The following is a 24,111-nucleotide window of genomic DNA, read 5'->3' on the forward strand; positions in this document are numbered from 1 at the left end:
CCCAACCGCCAACCCCCAACCCCCAAACACGGAGAGAGATCCATTTAATTCTGCAGAGATGAGTGGAAAAAAGGTCCACTTGCGCCATTCCGGAAAAGCCGAATATTTAACAGGAATGGAATTCATCCACTTTACGGGCCACTCGTCAATCCAGCACTTCCTGTCTCCTTGGCCAATTCCGGCTGATATGTACTTGGCGACGTTTCCATTTGGTGAAATGCCTCCAGCCTCCAGCACTGTTAGCTACACCCTCGATCTTCCCTGCACTGAGTAATTCCTCTTACAATTAGTGTTTCGCGAATGTTAATCTGCAGGTGAGTTAAAGGCCAGAAGGTGAAAGTAGTATTGGCGTAGGTAGCGAGGGTCTCGCCCCACGGGACGAAATCTACGTTGGGCAAAGTAGCATTCGCGATTAATAGCAATGTAGTAGAAGGTAATTGGTCGATGGAGCCGAGGGTGTTTCACTCTTTTCCAGGTCACCCGATAGGGATGAATCCATACGTTAAGAAGAGATTGCGACACGAGAGGCTGTAGTTCCTATTTAGGAACTCGCGAGATTCTCCCTTGTTTGCCGTTTTACAAGAAACCGGAACGTTCGTCTCGTATTGTTTTCTCGCATAATAATTAAGGTGTAGGTGTAGGTTTTCGGATAAGACGGATGTCAAGAAGGGGTTGAGCACTAACAGCCTCCGGTGACTTGGCGTGGAAGGGAGTTTCAGGAAGGGGCAGGATCGAGGTCGTCGCCTTCAAGTTTCAGTGGATCCTCTTTTGTCTCGAAACAAGACGCAACGGCGTCGCGAGGCGTCGCGAGGCGTCGCGAGGCGTCGTCAGGTGTCGCAAGGAGTGCCAACTGAAATGACAATCAGTACCAGACTGGCTGACAACCCCTTGAAATTTCATTGTTGATATTTTGCATCGTCACCCTAGTATTACCTTCAACATCATAATCACCAACGATAGTAGGTTCTGCTCTCGGGTTCTTTGAGGTGTCTTATCCTCGCACAGCGAAAAAATGAATAGTTGTCATTACTAGAGCAATTGTTAGTAATTATATTTCGACGTTAACACGTGCCAGTGACTTACATGAAAGACGATAACACGAGAAGTCAAAGTAAACGATCATTGACGTCTTATGTAGGTTACGTAGGCCAGGAGAGTCTTGTTTACGCAGAGGATACCTTTCCCACGGGGCAGATTGTATCGATGCTATCGCGACTAGCACTGCTTCTGTACTATAGTTTCAGCATCTTCCTACGGTTTACTTAGTTGCGCAATTATACTAAGCCGAAGCGATTCCTGATGCAAGTGAATTTAGCTTTGGAGGTCTGATGCTTTGAAGTCATTGGCCACCTCGCGGGATGCAGTGAAGAATTTCAATCCGCTAGCAACCTTAGTCGATGCCTATCCTAAATAACGCTGCTACTTTTTTTTTATTGGCATTGCTGTACACGTATAAGGTCTTCCTTTCTGTCGAAATCCTAGTACGTCTTATGGCGAGACATTCCTAACAAATTTCATAAAATGTGTCGCTCCCCATGGAATGCAAAGACGTAAGGAACGAGAGGCGTGTACTGCGTATAGCGTTAAGAGGAGAAAAATGGAAAATGGAAAATTTGGGAATAAAAGGAAAAGCATGGAAGAAGAATGAGAGGTATGGCAAATAGATAAATAGAGGTTGCGTAAAAAAAGTAATCGAGTGCTCTTATTCTTCACTCATCAACGATGATAAGGATAACCATTGTTTGAGGTACTTGTAACCAGGCTGCCTGAATCACCACTCTGCGAGCCGCCATTGTTTCGAGTTGCAAGTTATCGTCCCACCATGGGACCATCTCACGGGCATTAGGGAAATCGTCCATACGTTCCGTAATAAAGCTGCCATCCTTTCTGCGCTTTCCATCCATCGATCCGCGCTTTCTTTTTTTCCACTCTCCTCCCCTAATCCCAACGCTGCATCCTCTCGTCGTTTTCTTACGAGCAGAGATCCAAAGAGGCCATTTATTTTTAGGCCAAATAGCGGAATCCCGTAAAGATATTCTTCATCTTGAAATTGAGGTCTAACATCTACATAACACACCCTCTTTCCTCGAAAGACTTGTAAACTAAAACCACCTCATCATCTATTTCAATAGTAGATCTGGCAGTGTAGATAAATTTACTAGCGCATCGATAGGCCATCTTATCTCGCACTGTTAAAACACTTTAACAGCAAAAAGGAATGTGTAGAAGAAATATACAGGGAGAATCACGAATCGTGATCACTAGAGATTACTTTGTTATTAGCAGTCCGATCGAAAATGTTTTTCTCAGCTTTTACATGGTTTCAAGAGAGCTTTAACACGATAGTGAAAAATTACTGGTCACCTCTTTTCTTTTATGTTTTTTCAAGGTTACCTTGAATTTTTGGCAACTGAACATATAATTTTTTTACGCCTATCTGTTAGAGGATTTCAAGACGAATTCGGCACATGTAAGGACATGACATTTTTTCAGCCGGTTCGAAAGAAAATTAAAAAACTTTGTATGACAAGGAGAATCACAGCTACCCCGTTATACGCATCCATTCTGTCGTCTTCAGTCGCCATCAGTGTAGAGGAGAGGCCATGAAGAATGCAAAACAATCTTTTGTTCACCGTCTACGCGAGTGCATTGCAGCTCGCGGACACCATTTTGAACATCGCTACAATTAAGATTGGTAAATTTTGACTTGTCAACAACATTGGTTGCGTAATAACGGGGTAGCTGTGATTCTCCTTGTCACACAAAGTTTTTTAATTTTCTTTCGAACCGGCTGAAAAAAATGCCATGTCCTTACATGTGCCGAATTCGTCTTGAAATCCTCTAACATACAGGCGTAAAAAAATTATATGTTTGGTTGCAACAAATTCAAGGTAACCTTGAAAAAACATAAAAGAAAAGAGTTGACCAGTAATTTTTCACTGTCACGTTAAAGCTCTCTTAAAACCATGCGAAAGCTGATAAAAACATTTTCGATCGGACTGCTAATAACAAAGTAATCTCTACTGAACACGATTCCTGGTTCACCCTGTATATTGATTTCGTAACCATCTTCTCTCATTGACCTGCTTTGCTTCTGCATTTATAGATATTGCATCTGTAATGATCGTCGTGTTGGTGCTGGTACTTTAGTTGCGCATCTTTTATTTCTTCCACTTCTTTGTTGCATCGACTTTTTTCAAACTGTCACAATCTCCAGGAAGTAGCATGTACCATTTTTGACAGGCCCTTCCCCTTTTCTACTTAAACTTTTGACTTTGGCCAGACTGTGTCCTGAACTCTACGTTTATATTACGAGATCATGTCATATTGGAGTTACACGGCGCCCGTAGAACTTTCTTTTGAAAGTTCACTAATTTTATCCTTGAGGCTCGATCGACAACAAAAATCTTTTAGAATACACAAAGGAAAAAGAAGAGCTCGTATAAGAAATAGAGGGTTGCTGCTGACACTCCGAGTTCTATCACTATGTGGCTCTCGACTAAAAGCTCCATTTCCATCGAGCATCGTGGTCATGCTCAGAAATACACGATAGCCTTCAGATATCTCCTACACGTAAACATGTGCACACAACAGCAAGTGCAGGAGCAAGCATAAACTTGGAACCTATGGCTGTAAGATATTCATGCACATACATATGTATAGTGTATACACTCGACTGTAAGATCGTAACGTGTAGAGTTTTCAATATTCAATGAAATTCCAGAATTCACTTAACGTAAAGTATTCGCGCATTGATAGTTACACACATGCGAACCAATTATGTAATGCATAATGCAGATGGAAAAGTAAGTAGGAAAGTGATGCAAAAGAAGGAGGAGTAAAACTCACCACAGGCACCCTTGTGCTTCACTCTCGTATTCTTCCGGCGCTGACAACTGGCCTGACGCAGATGGCAGACGTTCATGTACGTGACGTCGTCAGAGCCGCAAATGGGAGCAGAGTCCGAAGGACATTCAACAGGACACTGACACTGAGCTCGACCATTCTCGGAGACGACGCACGAGGCCCCCCAGGCGCAGAAAGTTTTCTCACATGGTTCTGAAAACAGTGCAAGGAAATTACATTGAAAATCGTCCGGAGTAAAGAAGCAAAGCTTCAAGTATTACGAAACAATCGAAAGATACGAAACAAATGTAGGACAGTGCGCGCCTTATCGGTTGTGACGTACGTTACTTGTGTCTGGCTCGAGACGGATCTTTTCTTTTTCTTTCTCTCTTTTTCTCTCGCTTTCTCTCTCAGGGGATCTCGTTAAGGAGACATACCGACACAATGATAAATGTTCCACGACGAATGGACATCCCTATTTCCAACGCCATAGTAGAATATTGATGGCAACGCATCGGAGGTGCTCGTTACTATACTCCCGTGGCGCGGAAAATCTCCAGACCCAACCTCACCTATCGAGTTCCTCGGGAAAGAAAATCTCACACAGTTGCTAAATAGAAGTGGTTCGTGCATTTTCACTATTATCTCAGAATAATAGAGATGGCTAGATGGGGTACCCTTTTCATTAAGAAATAGGAATGCCGAAACTACCCCATGAAGTTGAAGGAGACTCAGCACTCGTCGAAATTGCGGGATACGAATCGCGCAATCGCAGAATCGCAGAATCGCAGAGAACGCCCGAACGCCCGAACGCCCGAACGCCCGGCAGGCTATGAATTCTCGGATCTGCGTTGGTTACACCGATCCTCTTATTTACAGGATACTGTGTAGAGTTAAATAAAATCGTGGGGACTCTAATAAAATCGTCAGGCACTATCGCTGCCTAGTCTACGTTACGCCTGACATTTTCGTAGCTCTATCGGCTGCTAGTTTTCAGCTAAATGACGCAGGTCAGTGAGTGCCTGTTAAGGTACAATATAAGTTTGTGGGTTTAGTGCGTTCTCGCCTTAACATCAGCCGACAAGTATCAACGTAACCAGGTAACCAGGTAACCAGGTAACCAGGTAGACAGGCAGCCAATCCTTCTAGCGGTGTGCTTAGTTGGGTGCCAGCACCTGGAAGATCGTTACGCGCTACGCCTCTTACTTACCCTCGTAACTCCTTCCTTCTACAGAAGGAGAGAACTATTGGATTCATATTCGCTAAGGATTTTGCAGTTTAACTCTACACGTACAAGCCTATTAATTTGCTAGTCTTCGGGCATGTGCGCGCAGCTTCAAAAGATTTCCTGAAAAATGCTCCAAGGGAACTAAAAGATTTGCGAATTCTTTGGAGGATTTCGAAGATCCTTTCTTGAAATCTTCTTCATTCGTTTCTTCAGGCGATTCCTTAGGAAGTCAGTTCCGGGCGTTCCCGGTAGTGGGAAAGGCGTAATCAATTTCCCGGGAAAGTCAATCCCAGGGCGAGAGAAAGGCTTTCTCTCAGTTTCCGAAACCTTCCCGGATAATCCGTCCACGCTGGTCATTAATATAGTGGACGAGTTGATCCCGCAAAAAAATCACCCGTCTCGAGGCAGCTTGGGTCAATCGGTTTCTCTGTTTTCTCTTCTTTCTCATCTTTTTCTCCTTTCTTTTCGTTCTGCGCTCCATTCGCTCTCAGCACATTTTCTTCATCGAGGAGAAGGCACTTTTTTCCCCTCTTCACATCCTCCCATAGCTTTTCTCACGTTTACCTTCCGGTCAGGATGTCCCTCGAGATCACCCACCGATACGTTATATCTCCATACGAACCTACACGTATGCACCTACTTTCCCTATTGAACGACTAGGTCCATCCTACTTTCGAAACTTTCCATACGTACAGCGCAACTTAATCGAAACTTCACAAAAATACATTTGAGTTTCTCAACTGTAGTTGCGCCAACTTTGATCAATGATCAAAAATAGTTGTAAAATCGAATTATCTTGAAAAGATTTTGTTCCCTGACTTTCGGATGTAGGATTGAATAAGGTACTACATGTCTACTCATTCGATGTAGTTCTACTTCCTCTACTTCCTGTTTAATGCAACAACTGAAACGAGAATGAGGCTATTTCAGCTGCAGGAGCCAATGAGCTCGTTGAAGTATAAGCTGTATTCCAGTGGGTTTTATGCCACACGAGGAGAGTAGCTTTATTACGTAACCGTAAACAGAGCTACGTTAGGTTAGGTAGAAAGACGCGCAACCTGTCGCCTTATTGCGTCAGTAGTAAGGCTCAATGTTCGCCTAGTTCATTAGGGCTCGTACGTTCGATTTTTCTAGACACTCAAACTGAAGCTTTGCTGATCCTAGAAAATTGTAGAGAAATTCTAAATTACTGCTACAACGTCATTTGGAATTTTCACATTTATACTTCAGATTCGTAATCAGCTACTCAAAAAACCTTTGATACCGCATTGAGCTTTACAATATTTCTAACAGGACATGTTCGGGTGGTAATGGACTAGAGTTTCGATTGTTTGCTGATGATCACTTCGAATTAAGGACACTTCCTGACCCTCATTTTTCAGTGTTATTATTAATCGTTTCGATTCCTCCCCCCCCCTCTCTTCTCCCATAAATTTGTATTTCGATCGCAGCGATGAAATTCCTTTGACAAAATTTGACCATTCTGGCAAGGCAGGAAAGCTTTGTGAACGTAGGACGTAGGACGTAGAACGTAGGACGTAAAGAAGGGTGTAAGGAATAGCAGAGTTAACGATACGGACCCCCCAGTCAAAGGGCTACGAAGAATGGCATCCATGCGACTCGTAGACAAGGGTTTCTACCCCTTACAGCTCTAGCTCCCTGGGTTTAAGGTGGGACCCTGAGAAGGAGTGACTTGTCCAAAGTGATGGGGGTGTGAAAGGGGTCAGCCAGCGAAGAATAGTGCGAGCTGGTTTTATTAATACCTTTGACATATAGCCTGTCAGGTTAAGGTCGCGACAAGCAAGGCTGGCAAAGGGAAACGGGGTGAATGGTGGACACCGCGCCTTGTTCGGGAGGCGAATTGAACCTTTAAGTAAAGGACGCCGTGCTTCCTCTTGCCTGTAATTCTCTCTTTTTTTTCACCAAGTAAATTCCCACGTATCGATAGCCATATCTAGCCCCAAGCGATCTCCCGTTCTCCACTTGTAAGAGAGGGTGGTTCGCCTCAGTGTCCGAATATTGATCTCGTGACTGCCCATTCTCACGTTTATGTGACGCAACGATCAACTAGACGTTTCGAGGCTGACGCCTAAGGAGAAGCTATCTGCCCGATCCACCGGCCCCTTGGATAGGAAGCGGAACAAGAAGAGGAAACTTCTTTCGGGAGATCGATAAGCCGATCAGGGCTTATGATTATGTTAACGAGGTTATTATAAGGGAGCAGCTCGAGAGGAAAGTAGAGGAACGCAACGGTACGATCCCTGAAGAAGCCCTTCAGTGTAGCCTTCGAGTTTCAGCCATCCGTCATGATCCGTCTTGTCTGACAGTTTTGGCCAGCAACTGCTACTCCAACTTTTATACTTGAAGAACAAGTATGCTGTTGTGAGCGCGCAGGCACGTGCGTGCGTGCGTGCGTGCGTGCGAAAGAGAGAGAGAGAGAGAGAGAAACATTTTGAAAACCTATCACTACTTATTCCACCGCCGAAGCAAGATAAGTTTCAGTAAAGATAGATCTAGGGAAATTTCAAAGTCCTAAAACTATATGATAAAATTATCCAAAGTTTCCAGATTTCAATGAGAATCTAATATTAAGAGAGATTTTAGTCTTAGTATAAATTTCTAGTATCTATAGACACACTCTGCCAGGCAGATGGGAAGAAATGAAATACAAGTGGATTTTGCTTATTAAACCTTTCTAAGAAAATAGATGTTCTTCGAGAATCATTACATTCAGTTTCTACTGGTTGCTACGCGAACATCAGGTGATGCTCAACACCGTTCTAATTTAGTCAGCGGCTTCCGTTGTGAACACAAAAGATTCACATAGAAGTGACTGCTCGACTGTTTTCTGGACAAAACACGAATAATTAATTCCTTGGTGAATGCCCGGGGATACTTCAGGAAGTATTACTCCAGAATTGATTGTCCAGATTATATAGATTCTTTGAAAAGTAACAATAATAGCATAATGAAACAAAGAACACCTCCATCGAGGAGACTCAATGAGAGAAACAATGTGACTGTACAGTTTTAAGTATTCGATTTTTTGGCAACGGCTAACTGGGGTGGTTCGATTTAAACACCGAGTACCAGGCGTTGACGTCGACGTTGGGCGTCAAGCGAATGTAATTATTTTACACAGGACTTGATTAGAGCCCCAGGGCAGGTGCCGGTACTATATGCAACCCGTAGCAGGCCGATATAATATGCACGCGTACGACAGCGAACATGGTAGAGAACGTGGAGGGTCGGAGGGGGAGGGAAGTTGGGTAACCAACTAGCCGAGGAGTTAGGCAACTAGCTGGTTAGTTGCTAGGTAGTTGGTAGGTAGAACGTAACTGGCTGACTAACTGGCTACGTAGGTAGGAATCGCTACTGACTCGTGACTGCAGACACGTCGGGGAAATATTAATGGCTTGACCGCCTAGCGAATATCTTCCTTACCGACGTCTCGCAATACGCCTCTCACGATATATTTCGGGACTTCGACGCTACGAGAGCAGAATCTTAACGAGAAGACCGAATCCGTCTTTAGGATACCAACCTACCAATTTCTGGCTTTTATTTATCTTATTCCTTTTTTCCTTAACCTTTCGTATTTTCTTGCTATTTCTTTTCTTTCATATAGCCTATTTCGCCGAAATCATAGGGTCGACTGAGGTACAACGTTAGTGGGTACCGAGTCAATAGATTCGCGTCGATCGCCGCACGACCTGTCTTGTCCGGCGGCTGTCGCGTTTGTTGCATTGCACAGCTATGTAGAGGGCGCTATGTAGAGGGTGGCTCCAAGTCACTCGAGGAATGGTACGAGTCGAGTGACTCGTGGCTCCGTGACGCTAGGGATAAAACTCAATTAGCGACAGTTGAGAGGTTAAGTGAGGACCGAACGCAGCAGGATGGTTTGGTGGAAGGTTGCGCGGGGTTCCTGAAGATTTCGAAGGGAGGAATAATATAAATAAGCAATTGTGGATTGCAGAGTAGAGTTCCAGGTACAAGTTCTTATTAAGGGGTTGTCAACCAATTATCCCGAGAACCACTGACTTTTCCTTTAGTCTTTCCAGAGCTTTGCAATTCGTTCGGAATCTCATTAGCCTCTATCCTGCCTCCGAGATTCTTTCAAACTGTTACCCATCGTCACGTTAATCGGAAACTTCCATTCGTGGTAAAGCTAAGATACTCCTTCCCGTTTTTCCATTTTTTCCACCAACAGGGAATCGCTGTATCCCGAAGATTACAGGAAAGTCGTCTTCGCGTTAATCGTGAATGGACTATGTATACAGAGCGAGGGAAAATCTGCAAAGTTTTCAACTAGATCGAGAGCCAAGGAAATATTCCAAGGCGCGTGTTCGGTAGGTTCGATCATTTTTCTTGTATCCCAATTTCAAATAATTTGACTCTTTTTATGGATACCTATAGCCAAGACCGATGTCGCAATCGATATGCTCGTTGAATGAAAACGGCCATTTGTTGCAGCCGCCGTCTAACTCAGGATGTGCTATTCCGTATTCATTCCTATTCCGTATTCCTCTTCCACATTTCGTGGTCTGAATTCCGCGTAGCGCAAACTCGAGCATTTCGCTCGCGGCCATAGAGGCTTATTAATCTCCAAAGCGGCCAAGTTCTCATCGCCAACTACATACTGCTTCTTTCGTTCTTATGTTTTGCTTCTGGTGAATTCGTTAGGACCCTATCCACGTGAATTTAAATATTCGCAGGTCCGCTACCACGAGAGATTGTCGGACAATCCTTTTTTTTTCAACGGGAAGTATCTAAATATTCGAACAAGAGCATATCAAACTTATGCTTTCCTTCTCACCCTCTCCTTATTTCGCGTTTATTATTTAACCTCTTGCTTCTTTATTTTTGCTTCTAGGACGTTCCATTTTCGAATTTCTTCTCGAACGGAATCTCTCGTTTCCATTGCTATGCTTCAATCGATTATTACGCTATAAATTGCCGTGAAAAATCTGTCTCGCTGCTCGTGTCCGCTTGACAGTATTACGAATACAACAGGCGAGACGATCAATTACGCTGGCGGAATTATTTGCTTGAGCGATTCGTATAATGTAGAAGAAAAGTAATGTAGGTAAGTAAGTACGGGTCGAAGGAAGGAAGGAACGGTGGGAGGAAGGAAGGGACGGAGGAAAGGAGGAAGGAAAAGGCGTTGAGCGGTACGACTACTCGGCGCACGGGGTATAGCTAATTATCGTATGCGGTTCTACTTTAGCTAATTAGTTCGCAAAGTCGAGTGATCGATGTAGATTGCGTCATGGGCCAACCACTTCGTGCACCTTGTGGACTATGTTCTCTGTACGTACGTTTATACCTGCACTCGACTATCCACGCATCCACCAGCCACAGCCTTATGTGGACTTGAGACGCGAGGTTATTTATCACTCTTATCAGTTACCAGCACTAATCGACATAGTTTGCCAGGCCCGTACTGTAGTTGCGTCGAACACACGTGTAAGACGCATCTTGGTCGATTTCATCTAGATTTCATCTCCCCCCCACCTCCCTCCCACCCTAGTGCAGATTTTAGGTACCATTATAATTTACGCTCACAATCAATGAACGTCACGAGCGAATCGACACTTTGGAAATTCCTATTAAAGTCTAGCGGATTAATTAGAAAAAAGGAGGGAGGGTAAAGCACTGAGAATCATAAAAATGGACGAGTAGTGTTTTTGAAATTTCCTGATCAAGTTTGACCGTCCCGCTCTAATGGACGCGTTTGTATGTGCTATATGTACTATATACATAGATTATATAGTAAGCATCTATATAGTTAGACAGAAGGATGGTACGATGCACAACTCTCGTGCAACTGTAGTCGAGCTGAACAATGGGCAGCCCACCCTCTTAACGAGGGGCTTAAACGGACTGATAGCTGCGGATGTGATTCGCTGGCATTACCACCGGTAATGTCATGGATAATGGTAATCTGTCGGTAATGCAGAGATTACCGAAAATCGTTCCCGTTCGTTCGAACAGGAAGACAGTCGTATATAGATATAGGAGCCAAGAGCTGGACTTCGTCGCAGGCCGAATATTTACAGGGGATGAAATCGTGATAGAAAATATCAATGGACCCGACCACCACTGTCCAGGTGTCCAGGTCGCCCGCGCGCTCTTCTTAGTGTCGGCAGTGTCATTGATGTCGTCAGCATCGACAACTTTGACAACCGAGCAGCACCTAAAAACGCGACAGCAAACGAAATTGACTGGAAGCCGATAAGCTCTGTTTTGCGGCTCGCAGGTTAGTCCAGTGCAGCGCACCTGCGACGCGAGCGGCCTGGATTTGTTTTAAAGCCGGCTTTACCGCAACTTCCGTGCGGCAATTGCAGTGCTAATTTCAGCTTATGGTCGTGGCTAATCGGCACGTAGCCTCCGTTGTGAGGGTTAATTATCGTTGGAGGGTCGGATCAATTCTGGAGGGTAGTTAAATCAGATTGGGATATCGGGATAGAAGTATATATACACGCACGCGGATATACATAATACATATATACCTGTAAAAGATTTATACATAATACAAAAATACATTAATACATATAATTTCAGGTGCAAGTTGAGTTGCTTTATTTATTCGAATGATCCCATGATCGAATGGACCTTTGTATGCTTTAACCGTGAATGATCGATGTTTCGGTAGAAGCTTAATTAAATAGTCATACGCGGTGGTTGCGCGTCAATTATACAGCTGCTGTCAGCCGATGTTCTGTCATAATTACACGGATCGGAATATCGAGTCAGAATAGTAATTTGGTAATAATTATCGCTGGCCTCGTCGCCTCCGAGGTTAACGGAGCGTGGAATATTAACGTTCGTTCGTTTCTCAAATAGATAGTCTCTCGAATATACTGTCGATAAAGATTCTCCTCTTTGCGCATCGCCGTCCGAGATTGAACTGGCTAATTAAGATTTCGATGCCCTGAGCTTCTGTTCCTTCTGCCAGTGAAGGAAGAATTGTTTGGAGGCAGATGGTAAGATCGGCAGAGCCGACAGTAAAGAGAAGGAAGTCGGTTAGATCGTGCGATAGCTTTCAACCGAAGGAAAGTCCTTGGAGCTCGTTCGAGCTGCCAGGAATAATTTTAGGATTCTTAGGATTCTTAGGATCCTAATGATCCCAGTCAAAAGCAATCCTGAATAACGGCTCGTTCGCACACGCAGTCCACGCGTAGATGCGAAACAGCAATGGCTGACTTCTGCGTATCTGCGTCTTCGCTGCGGATAGCTACCGTTAATCAGGCCCTTTCCACTTAATTTGCCCAGGTAATTAACCGTCTCTTTCGCGTTCGCCAACCCCAAAGCCATTTCCAAAGCTCAACCTAGCCGCTCTATTATGCAGAGCTCCCCATTGTGTCCGAGGAAGCTGCGAGGAAGGTTGGTCCGCGTTGCTCCGTGTTGGTCTACACCAGTTAGCGTGTAGTACATCTGCGTTCCTCGTTATAAGAACCTTTTCCGTCTTTCTTCCTACTGGGCTATTCAGCTTTTACGTGTCAATCAATATTAAGCAGCTCTCGCGCAATCGGCTTTCCCTTTCCACTTAATGCAATTTCTTCTTTTCAAAATCACGTCACTCGCGTTTCTTCAAATTCTTTCCAACTCTTAAGTCGACTTTTCGCACCGCCGTCTCTGTCGTCACTCATGCTTCTTCAACGTTGCCTTTTGATCCCAAAACTCCTAGAGCAGTCATCTTCTGAATTTAATATTTACTTTTTACGCAAACTCACGATTCTGAGGCTCTACGAGAGGCAAGTCGGATCCTGGGAGACTCGGGTCCAGTGAAGCGAACGCATTGCAACTGACACGGCGTGAAATTTTAACGAAGGCTAACCTGTAATTCCTATGGAATTCGACTTGGTCTCGTCTATCGGGTTTCTCCTTCGTTGAGTCGTGGGTCTTCGTCTCTCTCTCTCTCTCTCTCTCTCTCTCTCTCTCTCCCCCTTTTCTTTCCTCGTTTCCTCCATTCCTTCAGGACTCTCTTGTAATAGGTAGAGGGCTCTCTCTGCGGTCCCTCCGAGCCAAGTATAACTAGAAATAGAATTCCGTTCTACCGCGGCTCTCTCGAACGTCGCCAGTGACACGGGTCGCACTGTTGACTTTCATGAGAATCCCTGAGAATTCACCAATCCTAAGCACAGCAAACATTTCGAATATTTGTTCCAATAGAAATTATGGAATCAACATAATTTAGCTGATTGAAAGTTCCGAGATTCCGCATGATTTTAGAGGTTCTCTATCGACAAGAATTTCAGCACAAAGATAAGTGAGGCAATGTGACAAAATAGATTAGGATCGGTGGTGTTCGATCAGAGTATCTTGCGCAATGTACAAAACGGACTCATTGTGTATACATAATTACATATGTGTACCTCGTACGTACATACTACGTACATATGTAGATTCCTGCGATAGGAATTGCCGGTTGCCGGTTAGAACGGGAGTGATATGGCAGCCTACGCCAATGTGGCGTTGGCTTATTGAATCCAATGAAATGGCGGTTCCATTGCACGAGCAGGTTAACTGAATAACAATTCTCAGGACAGAGGGACAGTACACAGCCAGTACAGCCAGTACAGCCAGTATAGCCAGTAGCAATGGGAAATACATACATATATTGTCGTAGTCGTGTAACGGCGGTGCGAAATGCCTTTCTAGTAGAATAATAGCAGCATACAGGATTGCGAATAGAAAGAGAGGAAAAGGACAGTTGCGCAGCTTCGAATGTGCATATTATAGGCAGGCCTGGGCACGAGCTGTGTAATTATTGCATAAAGAGATTTTTTCCATCTGGTCTTATACCTTCTATGTTTGTACGCTTCTCCGGTCTATGCTTGTAGATACTTTGTTCGAAATACTCACGGTAACCATCGCCTTCGATCGTTTCCCGTTCACCATTTGCGACAAGTCGCCATGTCGAGTCACGTACTTTATAAAGGGTACTCGTTATCCAGGTTACATTGCGTCTAATGGACAGTGAATCGTTCCTATTTGTTCGAAAGAGTTCCTGCAGGATTGCACGAACGCTGTCGCACACGCTCCGCTATTTCTTCACGCGTTTCCCTCTTCAGGGTGTTATCTGCCATTTTTCACGTTATCTTCGTTTTTTGCATGTGCTGCAGCACGGAGAATTCTTTGAGAAAAAAACTACGCAGAAGAGCCTATAAATTCTGGATGGAAGAGAATAGGATATCCGACATTTCGTATGAAATCTCTTTTTTCTTCTCTGTTTTCATGTGAAACTATTTTTCCGAACTTATCTGATAACCGCGATATGAATGGACACTACCAATGACGTGTTCCACATTTATTGGTCGATCCAGGAGCAAAAGGAACTCCCGATTTTTTCAAATTCTTCGAATTTCGAAAACCTGCAAATTGCGCTGAGACTTCCGTCCGCAAGTGATTTTACACACTTTTGCGATGCTCGATATTCAATACAATACTGACTTCGTTGCTACTGGAAGGATGGAGTGAAAACATGTGAAAGTCTTGTAGAACGCAAGATGTTTGGGGAAGGTTCAGCGTAGAATAATGCCGGAAATAATCATTCAATTAACAGGATATCTCGGGGCATTTCAGATGCTGTGCATAAATTCATAAATACATCATTTATGAGGAAGGGCAACTCTCTCATAATGGGGAGACGCAATTTGGGACCTGCGCCTCTCTCCGTCTGCTTTTCACCCTCTTTGTGCCCTTTGGCCCTTCGACCCTCCTACCGCTCTCTCTCTCTCTCTCTCTCTCTCTCTCTCTCTCTCTCTCTCTCCCCTTCTTTTAGTGCTCTTTGACACCTCACCCCCATCGTCTTTCTCTTTAGCCGCTCAGATAACCCAGTATTCACGTATTCACAGATGAAATTGTCCTTCGATCACGTTTACTTCCTTTTCTCTATTACATCTGTTTCCTATTTTAGACTTTGACCAACTCCATACTAAATCTATTCCAATTTCTTTTCGATGAACAAAAAGTAAACACGAAAGGTCTCGCGAGCAAAGAGACGCGTCGAATGATATTATTATTAAATTCCAAAAATAATATTATATTAATTATTCCAAAGAAAAGGGAGGACGAGAGAAAGAGAAACGAGTTTACTTGTTTCACATTTTTATTTATGAACAGCTTGAACTTTTCTCCGACACGTGTGAAAAATATCAATCGCCTTTACAAATGGCGGTACTTGTAGCATGTGTCTCAAACTGCTTTACAGCAATTTTGAGGTGCTGGACTGCCTCTTACGTCGTGATCGAGCCAGAATGAGACAGGACGAGGTAGGACTCTCAAGGAATTAAATTTACGAAATATTGAGGACGGCGGAATAAAGTAGACAAGATGGCCTTCGGTAATGTATTCTTGAAAGTTACTCAATATAACTACTTGCTCAGGCCTTATGGATCTTTGAAAATGTGCATTATTAGTCAACACGATTATCTGTAAATCTATGAAAGATATAAATACTTTAAGAACAACGAAATAATAAATATTCAAAAAACATCTGGATCATTTAGGTGGTAGATTAAAATATTATCACGTTATACATGTAGTCTTTTCACGAGTAAAATAGAATTTTTCTTTGGCAGATCCCAAATACAATACGAAATGAAGTTCCAGCTTCGAATGATAGCATCGAAATGCAACCATTAAGAACTACCGTGAAGCACTTTGAATAATTTCAGGTCTAGAACCCTACTGCGTATATTGTGAAATTTGCTTGAGCTGCAATTAAGAATATTCTGCTCCGTCGGTAGAGAGTTATGTAATCCCAAAATGCCCCGAATATTCCTGCTTTCTATGGAAATTCTTGCCGTGAATTGCACGCGAAAAAGTATTGAAAAGCACTTTCTGTGTATAGATATGGCATAGAGACTATACCATTAGAGTTTTCCTGAGGGAGAAGAAAAAGACGCTAGCCACCCTATCCTGTGAACACGATTTATATTTAAATTCTGTAGGAACCCTCAGTACTGTTTCGAGTCAGAGTATAATATTGAAATAATCGGTCCCGATTAACCCCCGCAGACATACTGAGTGCGCGAACTACTCAATCTTGTCCTTTGGCAGGAACGCGATCCGTCCATCGGGACACGATGTCGGCTTAAACAGAGTATGAAAATGCTATAGTATAGTACACGTACACATTACAATAGAGTACCGACCTATTGTGTAACAGAGTAGAGTGAAAGAGCCGAGGAGAGAGCAGATGATCTCCGTGGGAGGGCAAATGGAGAAGGGGAAGAAGTATAGGCAGAAAAGCCCAAGGAGAAAAAGGTCCTAGGAAATTTTCCAGTTCGGATGGCTTATTGCCGGTTGTGCTGGTTCTGTCGGTTTCGGCGGCCGACAGCAAACCGGAGAAGAATTTCGTTAACGGCAGCTAGCGCGTTTAATGCGGAACGCTTTCCCGGGGCCGCCGGTTAGAACCTGAGGGTAGCAGGGCTAACTCAGCACTTTGATATTTCTTTGAATAGAGATCTGTGTCGTGCGATAGTCTGAGAGTGTTGGGGTTGCAGGTCGCTCGTTCTTTCCACTTGGCCTTTTCACATTTACCATTCACCACCACCACCACCACCACCACCAGTACCAACGTCGAGACTATACCTATTGGCATTATTTCATTTGATAGGGCACGAGCTACTATCGGATAGGGTTAGCTTTAGGATCACCGCTAATCAAACGCCGTAAAGAAGGTTGTACCTGGATGTCTAAAATTGACTGGCTGAAATACGATGCCTGTCTCTGCGATTAAACGTCGAAACAGCATCCTGCAGATCATGACGTTACAAAGCAGAGTAAATTATCAAGTGAATAGAATGGAACATTTGTCCTCTTCGAAGGCAAGAGAGAGAAAGAGAGAGAGAGAGAGAGAGAGAGAGAGAGAGAGAGAGAGAGAGAGGGAGAGAGAGAGGGAGAGAGAGGACTAACCTAACCTAAGAGCAATCCTCGAATAAACCTCCGTCACAACGGTACTACGACACTACGACATCACCACCAATACACCACACGGTGGTACTCTCGATCCTCCATCGAACGACTAGGCGTCCTATACCTACCAACTTCAGCGCCATCCTCCCCCTTCTAATGTTCCTAGTAACTGTGTTTCCACGTCCCTCGTGTCTTCTCAGTGCGGCAGGCTCTCGCGCTAAATTTCAATCTGCAAAATCTCATTAACGAAAATTAGTCTGCAATCTCTAGCTCTAATCTCCTCGTACAGCTAACGCAAGCGAACGACTCGTGCTGTTTACACGGCACCTACGGTCCCTATACATATATGTATACGGCACCCATTACGTCGCGTCATTTCAATCAAGTCATTGACCTCGAGGTTTTATTACACTTACACGACGTAAAACAGTTCACCATTTCATATTAACATATTTAATACAGTTTCTTAAAACAATTGTTAAACAATCGATGTACGAACGAACTGACCTGTAATCCTTCTCTGAGGTTTCCATGAATGGACCGATAACATTTTAACTCTATTCGGGGAGATCACTTTCATGAATCAATGTTCCAACGAGTTAAGTGGAATTTGCATGAATATTTGAGATATTCGAGAAAATTATGTGAGCCAAAAATATAGTGAGCCAAAACACACGAGTAAACGGCGGCACGCGTCTGTCCCCTCGCGCTTGGAGGTATGGCTGGGATTATGTATACGGGGTGGTATCGAAATAAATAAATGAAAAAAAGAGCTTGCGAAGGGCCTAGTGCCATTGATATTGCGCCGCTCGGCGGGATTCCGACAATTTCTTAGAGAAAGAAGGAGAAGAATATTCTCGATTACCTCGAGGAATTGATACATTTTACAGAACCAAAGATGATGACACGCGAGACAGAGATGCCAGTACTGGCGGTACTGACATCTCTGAGGGGTTTGATTATCTTCGAGGGGATGGGCCGTAGGCTCGTAAGGTACTCAAAGGGATGCTGCAATTTTGAGGAATAACAGGGCATTACTACAAATGGAAAGGTTGCTCTGACGACAATGCGCCACCTAGTGGCGTCCCGCGCCTTTCTGCCTTTAGCGAGATTATTTGCGAAAATCATCTCCCTATCGTCCAGATACACCGTGCGCACCGCCCCTCCCCCTCGTTCTTTTAGCCCCCGTGAAGCCAACCTCTATTTCCTATCGTTCCTCTCCTTTCACTCTCTGATTGTGAGTCAGTACATCCGGTCGCTCGTTATCCCTGATAACGCTTTAATAAGTGGACAATAGTCCTGAACCCCAGCGGAAATTCGATCGCTTGCTAACGAGTGAATTTCCCTCTTTTCCTCTTTTCCTCTTTTCTTCTCCACTCGCACATCTTTTTATTACCCGTACCGTACACTCCCGCCGCTATTCACTTTTCTTTACTTTTTTGCCGCCTAATGTTCCTCTTCATCTTAGAACCAGGAGAAACGAATGTTCCTCAAGGACACTCGCGTGTGCTCACTTCGTTTCCGCCGAGGTAACTCTCAAGATTGGCCATGTTGCCAGCTAGTTCTGGGGTACTCATCACTTTCATTTTATCATTATGAAATTTCTCAGAAGAGAAATAAACAAAAATAAAGTCAGACCCCTTAATAGCATTATTGGCTATTATATAGTTACGTTATTTCATCTCCTTCTTATTGATTGACGTAGCGAGCAGCGAAGAAGATACCTACTAATGCCGCATTTCAAATGATACAAACGCACTTGGCTCATCGGTCACTGCGTCGGAAATCTTACTAGATACACAGATGGCTTTTTACCTATAACTGCTTTTGTGTGATTGCACAGCAAGACGCCACGCAATATCCTGCTACAGCACGAGTTCTGATGAAAATTGCCGAATTTTGAAGGACTAATTTTTGAAGGCCAGTAAAGATAATTTAAAGGGCGCTACGCCAAAAATGCGTCCGAACAGGGCGATGTGCGTGTGGACGAACTCTCCATCAGGTCAAACAATTGAAGCCTTGGTAAAAGTTGCTAGAATGGCTCTAACGGCTTCGTGCAAACGATCCGAAGGAAAACTTATGTTGTTTACTTTTTTTTTTTGTAATGTAACGGATTACCGTCTGAGTTACTAGCTAATTCCAAAAATGTCCATAATATAGCGTGACAATCGAATTATTTACCACCTGCTGGTTACGTGTCGTGTAAGTTAAGCCTCGAACCGCTTAACTCTTCTCTTTTGCCTTTAGACGTGAGACAAGGCACACGTGTAAAATTTCGAAGCACGACAGGTAATTCAGCGAATTTATTGCTTTATCATTTTTCACCCAAATGGTAATATTTTTGTATTTCCTTCTCCTCTATAAAGCCAGCCAAAATTCATTGGTAACAGGGTTATTGTACTAACACGATTATACGACATCACTCGAAATATTTTTGGACTATACCTAATGGATGGCAGCAAATACAATAAGAAATTCATGACCTTAACCTAACTAACTGCATCTATAACACGTAAATATCCTCTGGCGAGCTCCAAGATTTATACGATGATTGCTGTGATTAAAAATTACAAAGGATAAATTTCCAATGCTTATATCAAAATTTAATGAGTATGTCTGAATGAATGCTTATAGAGTGTTATTTTAAATGTAACTAGAATTTTACGATTCCATAATTACGTATATTGTAACGTGGCGTTAGAGAGCTGGAGGGGATACCACCTAGGAATGACTGCAAAATGAATAAATAGGACTTATCAGGTCGGACAGTGTGTTCGGTGGTACAGTGATAAGTGCCTGGCTTGGCCGTCCGAAGGTATCGGGTTCGATTCCCGATAAGAACTTCTAATTTTTTCGAAATTCCTAGCTCTTTAGCGCTTCCTGACGATCCTGTAGATAAATTAATTATAGCGGGGTCGTGCCGGGCACCTCGTGATAATGTATGTATATATATATTGTAACGTAATTCTTTTCCTTGACCCGACACCGATAGCAAAACATCCGAGAACGAACTATCTTCGAGAAGCAACCTACGTTACCTTCGGCCGTCCACCCGTCGTTCGTGCATCCGCAAGCCAGACGGCCGCCAGCCAATTCTTGTTTCACCGGGAACTGACGAGCCGATATAAACTGGGAGTTGGGGTGGAACAGGCCCAACTCCACCAAAACGAGAACTCTGACGGAACCTATCGGACGAGGCGATAGCTTAACGGATCCTGTCGATTTTTGGGGTCGCGTAAAATCAGCAAACGCACGGAGAGCGAATCTTAAGTATCTATCGAAATCCCTTGACCAATTAATAAATTGGGAGACTCACCGGAGCTGGTGCAGCTAATCCGTGGAGGCCGAGAACTGTATCCCAAGAACACTCCGGTGGGCACTACACTAAAGCACAGCACTACACTTCCGGAAGACTCACAGGAATTCATAGAATTGCCTGGATACCGCGAGAACAACGCGAGAACTGTACGAATCGAGAACTTGCTACACCGTAGCGAAACACGGCAAGAAAAACTATCAACAGAAAGCACGGGAGCGCGAGCCAGCCCGTGACACCTCGGTCGGTGACCCGAGACAGACTGCTTTGACAATAGCCAAATGCCAAATTCGGGAACTAATCATTCTGATTGGTCGAGAGCCTTATAACCGATAACTCTTCCATCTCCTTCTAGTCGTCCCTTTAAACCAAATCGAGAGCGTTCCTTAGCGAATCGCTACGTAACACTTCTGGAGATCCTCCACGGCCGCTTCCCCAGGGCATCGGGCGACAGCTGGGCACCACGTCCTTAACTCGGGCAGGAGGTTCCTCCCTTGCCCTTCTTATCTCCGCCCGCTCTACAGCCCTTTGCCCATCTCCAGCGGGGCGCCGGTGTTTCACCCGGGCGTCTGCCGGTCCGTGGAGACGTCTCCGTCGGGCACTCTCCTCTGCCGGGCAACTCGGTACGTCGAGACTATCTCCCCACGGCAGATTCGAGCACCTCGACCTCAACTCTACAATAACGAAATCTTACGAGAGCCTTGACATAACTGTACGAATCAACCCGAGAGCGTAGCTTCTGAGCAGGGTGGCGACCCGAAGGGAACCAGAAATCGAGAACGTTATCTGTATCGGTAACCGGAGCCGCCTTGGGACCGTGATTCGAAAAATCACGTCACAATATATATCGATTTTTTAATGTAAAATACATGTTTAGTTCCGTGTATCACGTGAAATTATGATAACTTTTTTATAAATATCTACATATCTAAACGTATAACCTCATACAGTTGCAATATTATACCAATTTAAATTTATGTTTCTGCTATTAATAATTGCATTATCAGATGTTAATATATCATTATTTGTTATACGTGATATTTTAATATTATAGTAAATCTTTTCTTTTCACTTCGTCCTTTCCGGTCTTACCTCTAAAAGAGTCGCGTCACGACGCGCATCCCGTTATCGTAAATGCCACAATTCTCAGAGCGAATGCAATCTTCAGTGACGGAGTGAGATCTCCACGCAATTTTCTTCCGACCTTTAAAATTTCCTTATCTGTTTGTTATGTAGAACGTAGAGAAAGCTGTTCAATTAGATTATTTGTGGTATCGGTTAAATAACCTGTAGGATCTTGGGACATAGTGTATCTACACTGCCCTCGTCTCCTCTGATCTCTCTTATAAAACTGTAAAGGACACAATCGCCTTCGTGCAATCAATTACATCATTTTCGTGTCGAGAAATTACTAATCTTCGAGTAACTGGATTAATTGACCGAATTTATGGGCGCCGGAAATCTGCGAATGAGTGTCAGTTGTTTCTGTTTTCAGGAGAGAATAGCAACAAGCCTAGAGACTTTTTTCTCTTATCATTTTAAAATACACATTGTCACACAGAAGCACGCATGTCCCTGGAGAATTGGGAAATTTGCCTGCCTCGTGCCGAATATATTTGCGGCTAGCGAAGTGTGATGGAAATCGTCAGGAGATTTGTGGCTCATCTCGTCTTCGAGAGTCTTTCTACAGTGTAAATTTAACTTGAGTGCAAAATCCGGAAGTCTCCTGAACATGACATAAATTCGGCAAGATTTTCTTTTCTCGACGAAAAATCTAAATTTCTTATAAATTGTATTTCCCCAACAGCTACATACATTATCTCTTCATTTGATTTTATCGAACTGGTAATCCGTTCTCTCCTTTCTCTTTATTATTAGTCTCATTTTCATTTGTTCTGCATATTGTTACATCGTTCACGTTCTTTTCCGATAATCCTCCTTGGCCTCGCCGCCGATAACAGCTGCCAGGGGCTCAAACACCGTTAGGTTAGGTTAGGTTCCTGTTTCAGCTTCGATTTCAAGTTACACTCCCTTAAGCTTGTATAATTTACAGGAAAATAAATAACAGCTGTTTGCGAAAGCGGGGAATGGAATATCGTGTAAATATAATAATACCTTCGATAAATGTTCTGGCAGTCCGAATATTGAGCTGCCGAAGTAAACTGAAAGGAGCTGATGGGAAACAACGTCTTATCCACTGCGAAGGTCTTACATAAATTTGCATACTTGGTAATTATTACCACAGATTCACAGTTTTCAGGGTGCAGTTCTTTAATCAAACCTCGAGAAACTTCCTGTTATCCATTGTTCCAATTCCTACACAGGGTGTCTCCAACGTCACGATTTCGTTAGGATTTCTTTCCCTGGAATTACGGACCGACCGATATCCTTGTACGACAGGGCAGATGATAGAAACGATAATGATATCTAGAAGGATAGCTGCTGCATTTAGAATATCTAATAGTGTTCTTTTGTGGGAGTAATTAGGACGTGAAACAACTAGACTCACTTTTAAATCTACGCAATCTTTTATTTTCCCAACTGTTCAAGCGTACCTCTAATCGTCATGACACGCACGCACAAATACGCGCGCGCACCCTGAGTCGACCGGTCGACAGTCGTATTACAATTTTCAGTGATTTTGCAATATTAATAAAGAGGTCTTAAGAAAGGAGTCCGTGAAAAATGCCGCAGTCAGGATAAACGAGCGCGGAAGGAATGAATGGCGAATAAAGGACAGGGTAAGGGTGACAGGGAAGGGAGATGAGAATAGAAGGAATTGGTGGACGGAAGAGAGGTGTAAAATGGGGAGCATCCGTCACCCATTGAAGTCGAGATAGAGACGTATTGAGAGCTGCGGGGAATGAGGAGCCATTGTTGGTAACTCCGAGGGTCAGCCGGTAGAGAGCACCCTTTCCGTTCGGCCCTGTACGCCATACGACTACAGTCCTCTATAATATAATAATATTCTATCCTCTATGTTTTACTCTGCCCACGTCTACCGGAATGATCAATCCGATGACTGTAGATCGACATAATGTGTTCAAAGTATGTATATCTGCATAATGCATGGCTACGTAGCTCAGAGAAACAGCCGAGAAGGAAGAAGAAGAAGAAGAAGAGGAAGAAGAAGAAGGAGAAAGAGAGAAGCACTAAAGAACTGGCTTTCGAAATATCTCGACCTCTCGTTTCTCTACTAACCCACCTTCCTACATTGCTAATCTCGCACGTGGTCCTTTCTTTGGGGTGAATCAGGTTAACACGGCGCTATTATCGAACTATGTTTCAAAGTTAGAAGCCTTTCCCAGCGAGTATACTCCGAATAGAAGACACGAAGAGGACGTAGCCAGCCAGTAGCCAGCCCCCCTCTTCCAGAGAGATTTTCCTCCTCGCATGGGAATCGTGGAATCAGGCCAATCTAGCCAATACCGGAGTCAGGCTTCCACGCGCCTCTGGATATCTTCACTTGGGCACCTACTGTTTCTGTTGCCGCTACTTATATGTATAGTGCCGGCATTACGGGCCCTGCTAGCTCCTTCAGTGGTGGTTTCAAAGAGGGCTGCTGTCGACACTAGCGACGGTGTCAGTGGTCGTGCGCAAATGTGGCGAAAATACGTGGGACCATATGGGAGGAGTATATTCGAGGGACGGACAACTATTAAGTTCGACATCCATCACTGTCAACGACCAGATACGGCTCTTGGGCTCTCGGGAGCACTTCGTATCCGGAAAAGAAGACCTACAGCGACTTCCGTTATACCCGTACAAAATTGTCTCTAAATTGTTCAACCGTTTC

General features: G+C 43.9%; 2 protein-coding genes across 8 annotated transcripts in view; both read right to left on the bottom strand.

Annotated features, from left to right (window-relative positions):
• The window catches only part of LOC107269311 (agrin), a 189,182-nt gene that overhangs the window by 59,925 nt on the left and 105,146 nt on the right, over positions 1–24,111 (bottom strand). For all 7 annotated transcript variants that reach the window (XM_015743018.2, XM_015743017.2, XM_015743012.2 and 4 more), the window contains one exon: positions 3,850–4,059. In XM_015743018.2, the coding sequence (XP_015598504.1) occupies positions 3,850–4,059 (210 nt within the window). The remainder of the gene's footprint in view (positions 1–3,849; positions 4,060–24,111) is intronic.
• LOC112494576 overlaps positions 17,192–24,111 on the bottom strand; it is a 146,790-nt gene continuing 139,870 nt past the window's right edge. Inside the window, exon 2 of the mRNA XM_025086581.1 lies at positions 17,192–17,228. Within this exon, the coding sequence (XP_024942349.1) occupies positions 17,224–17,228 (5 nt within the window). The 3' untranslated portion in view covers positions 17,192–17,223. The remainder of the gene's footprint in view (positions 17,229–24,111) is intronic.

The sequence above is a fragment of the Cephus cinctus genome, unplaced genomic scaffold, assembly GCF_000341935.2.
Source record: "Cephus cinctus unplaced genomic scaffold, Ccin1 Ccin1_scaffold0629, whole genome shotgun sequence".
In the NCBI taxonomy this organism is placed as follows: domain Eukaryota; kingdom Metazoa; phylum Arthropoda; class Insecta; order Hymenoptera; family Cephidae; genus Cephus; species Cephus cinctus.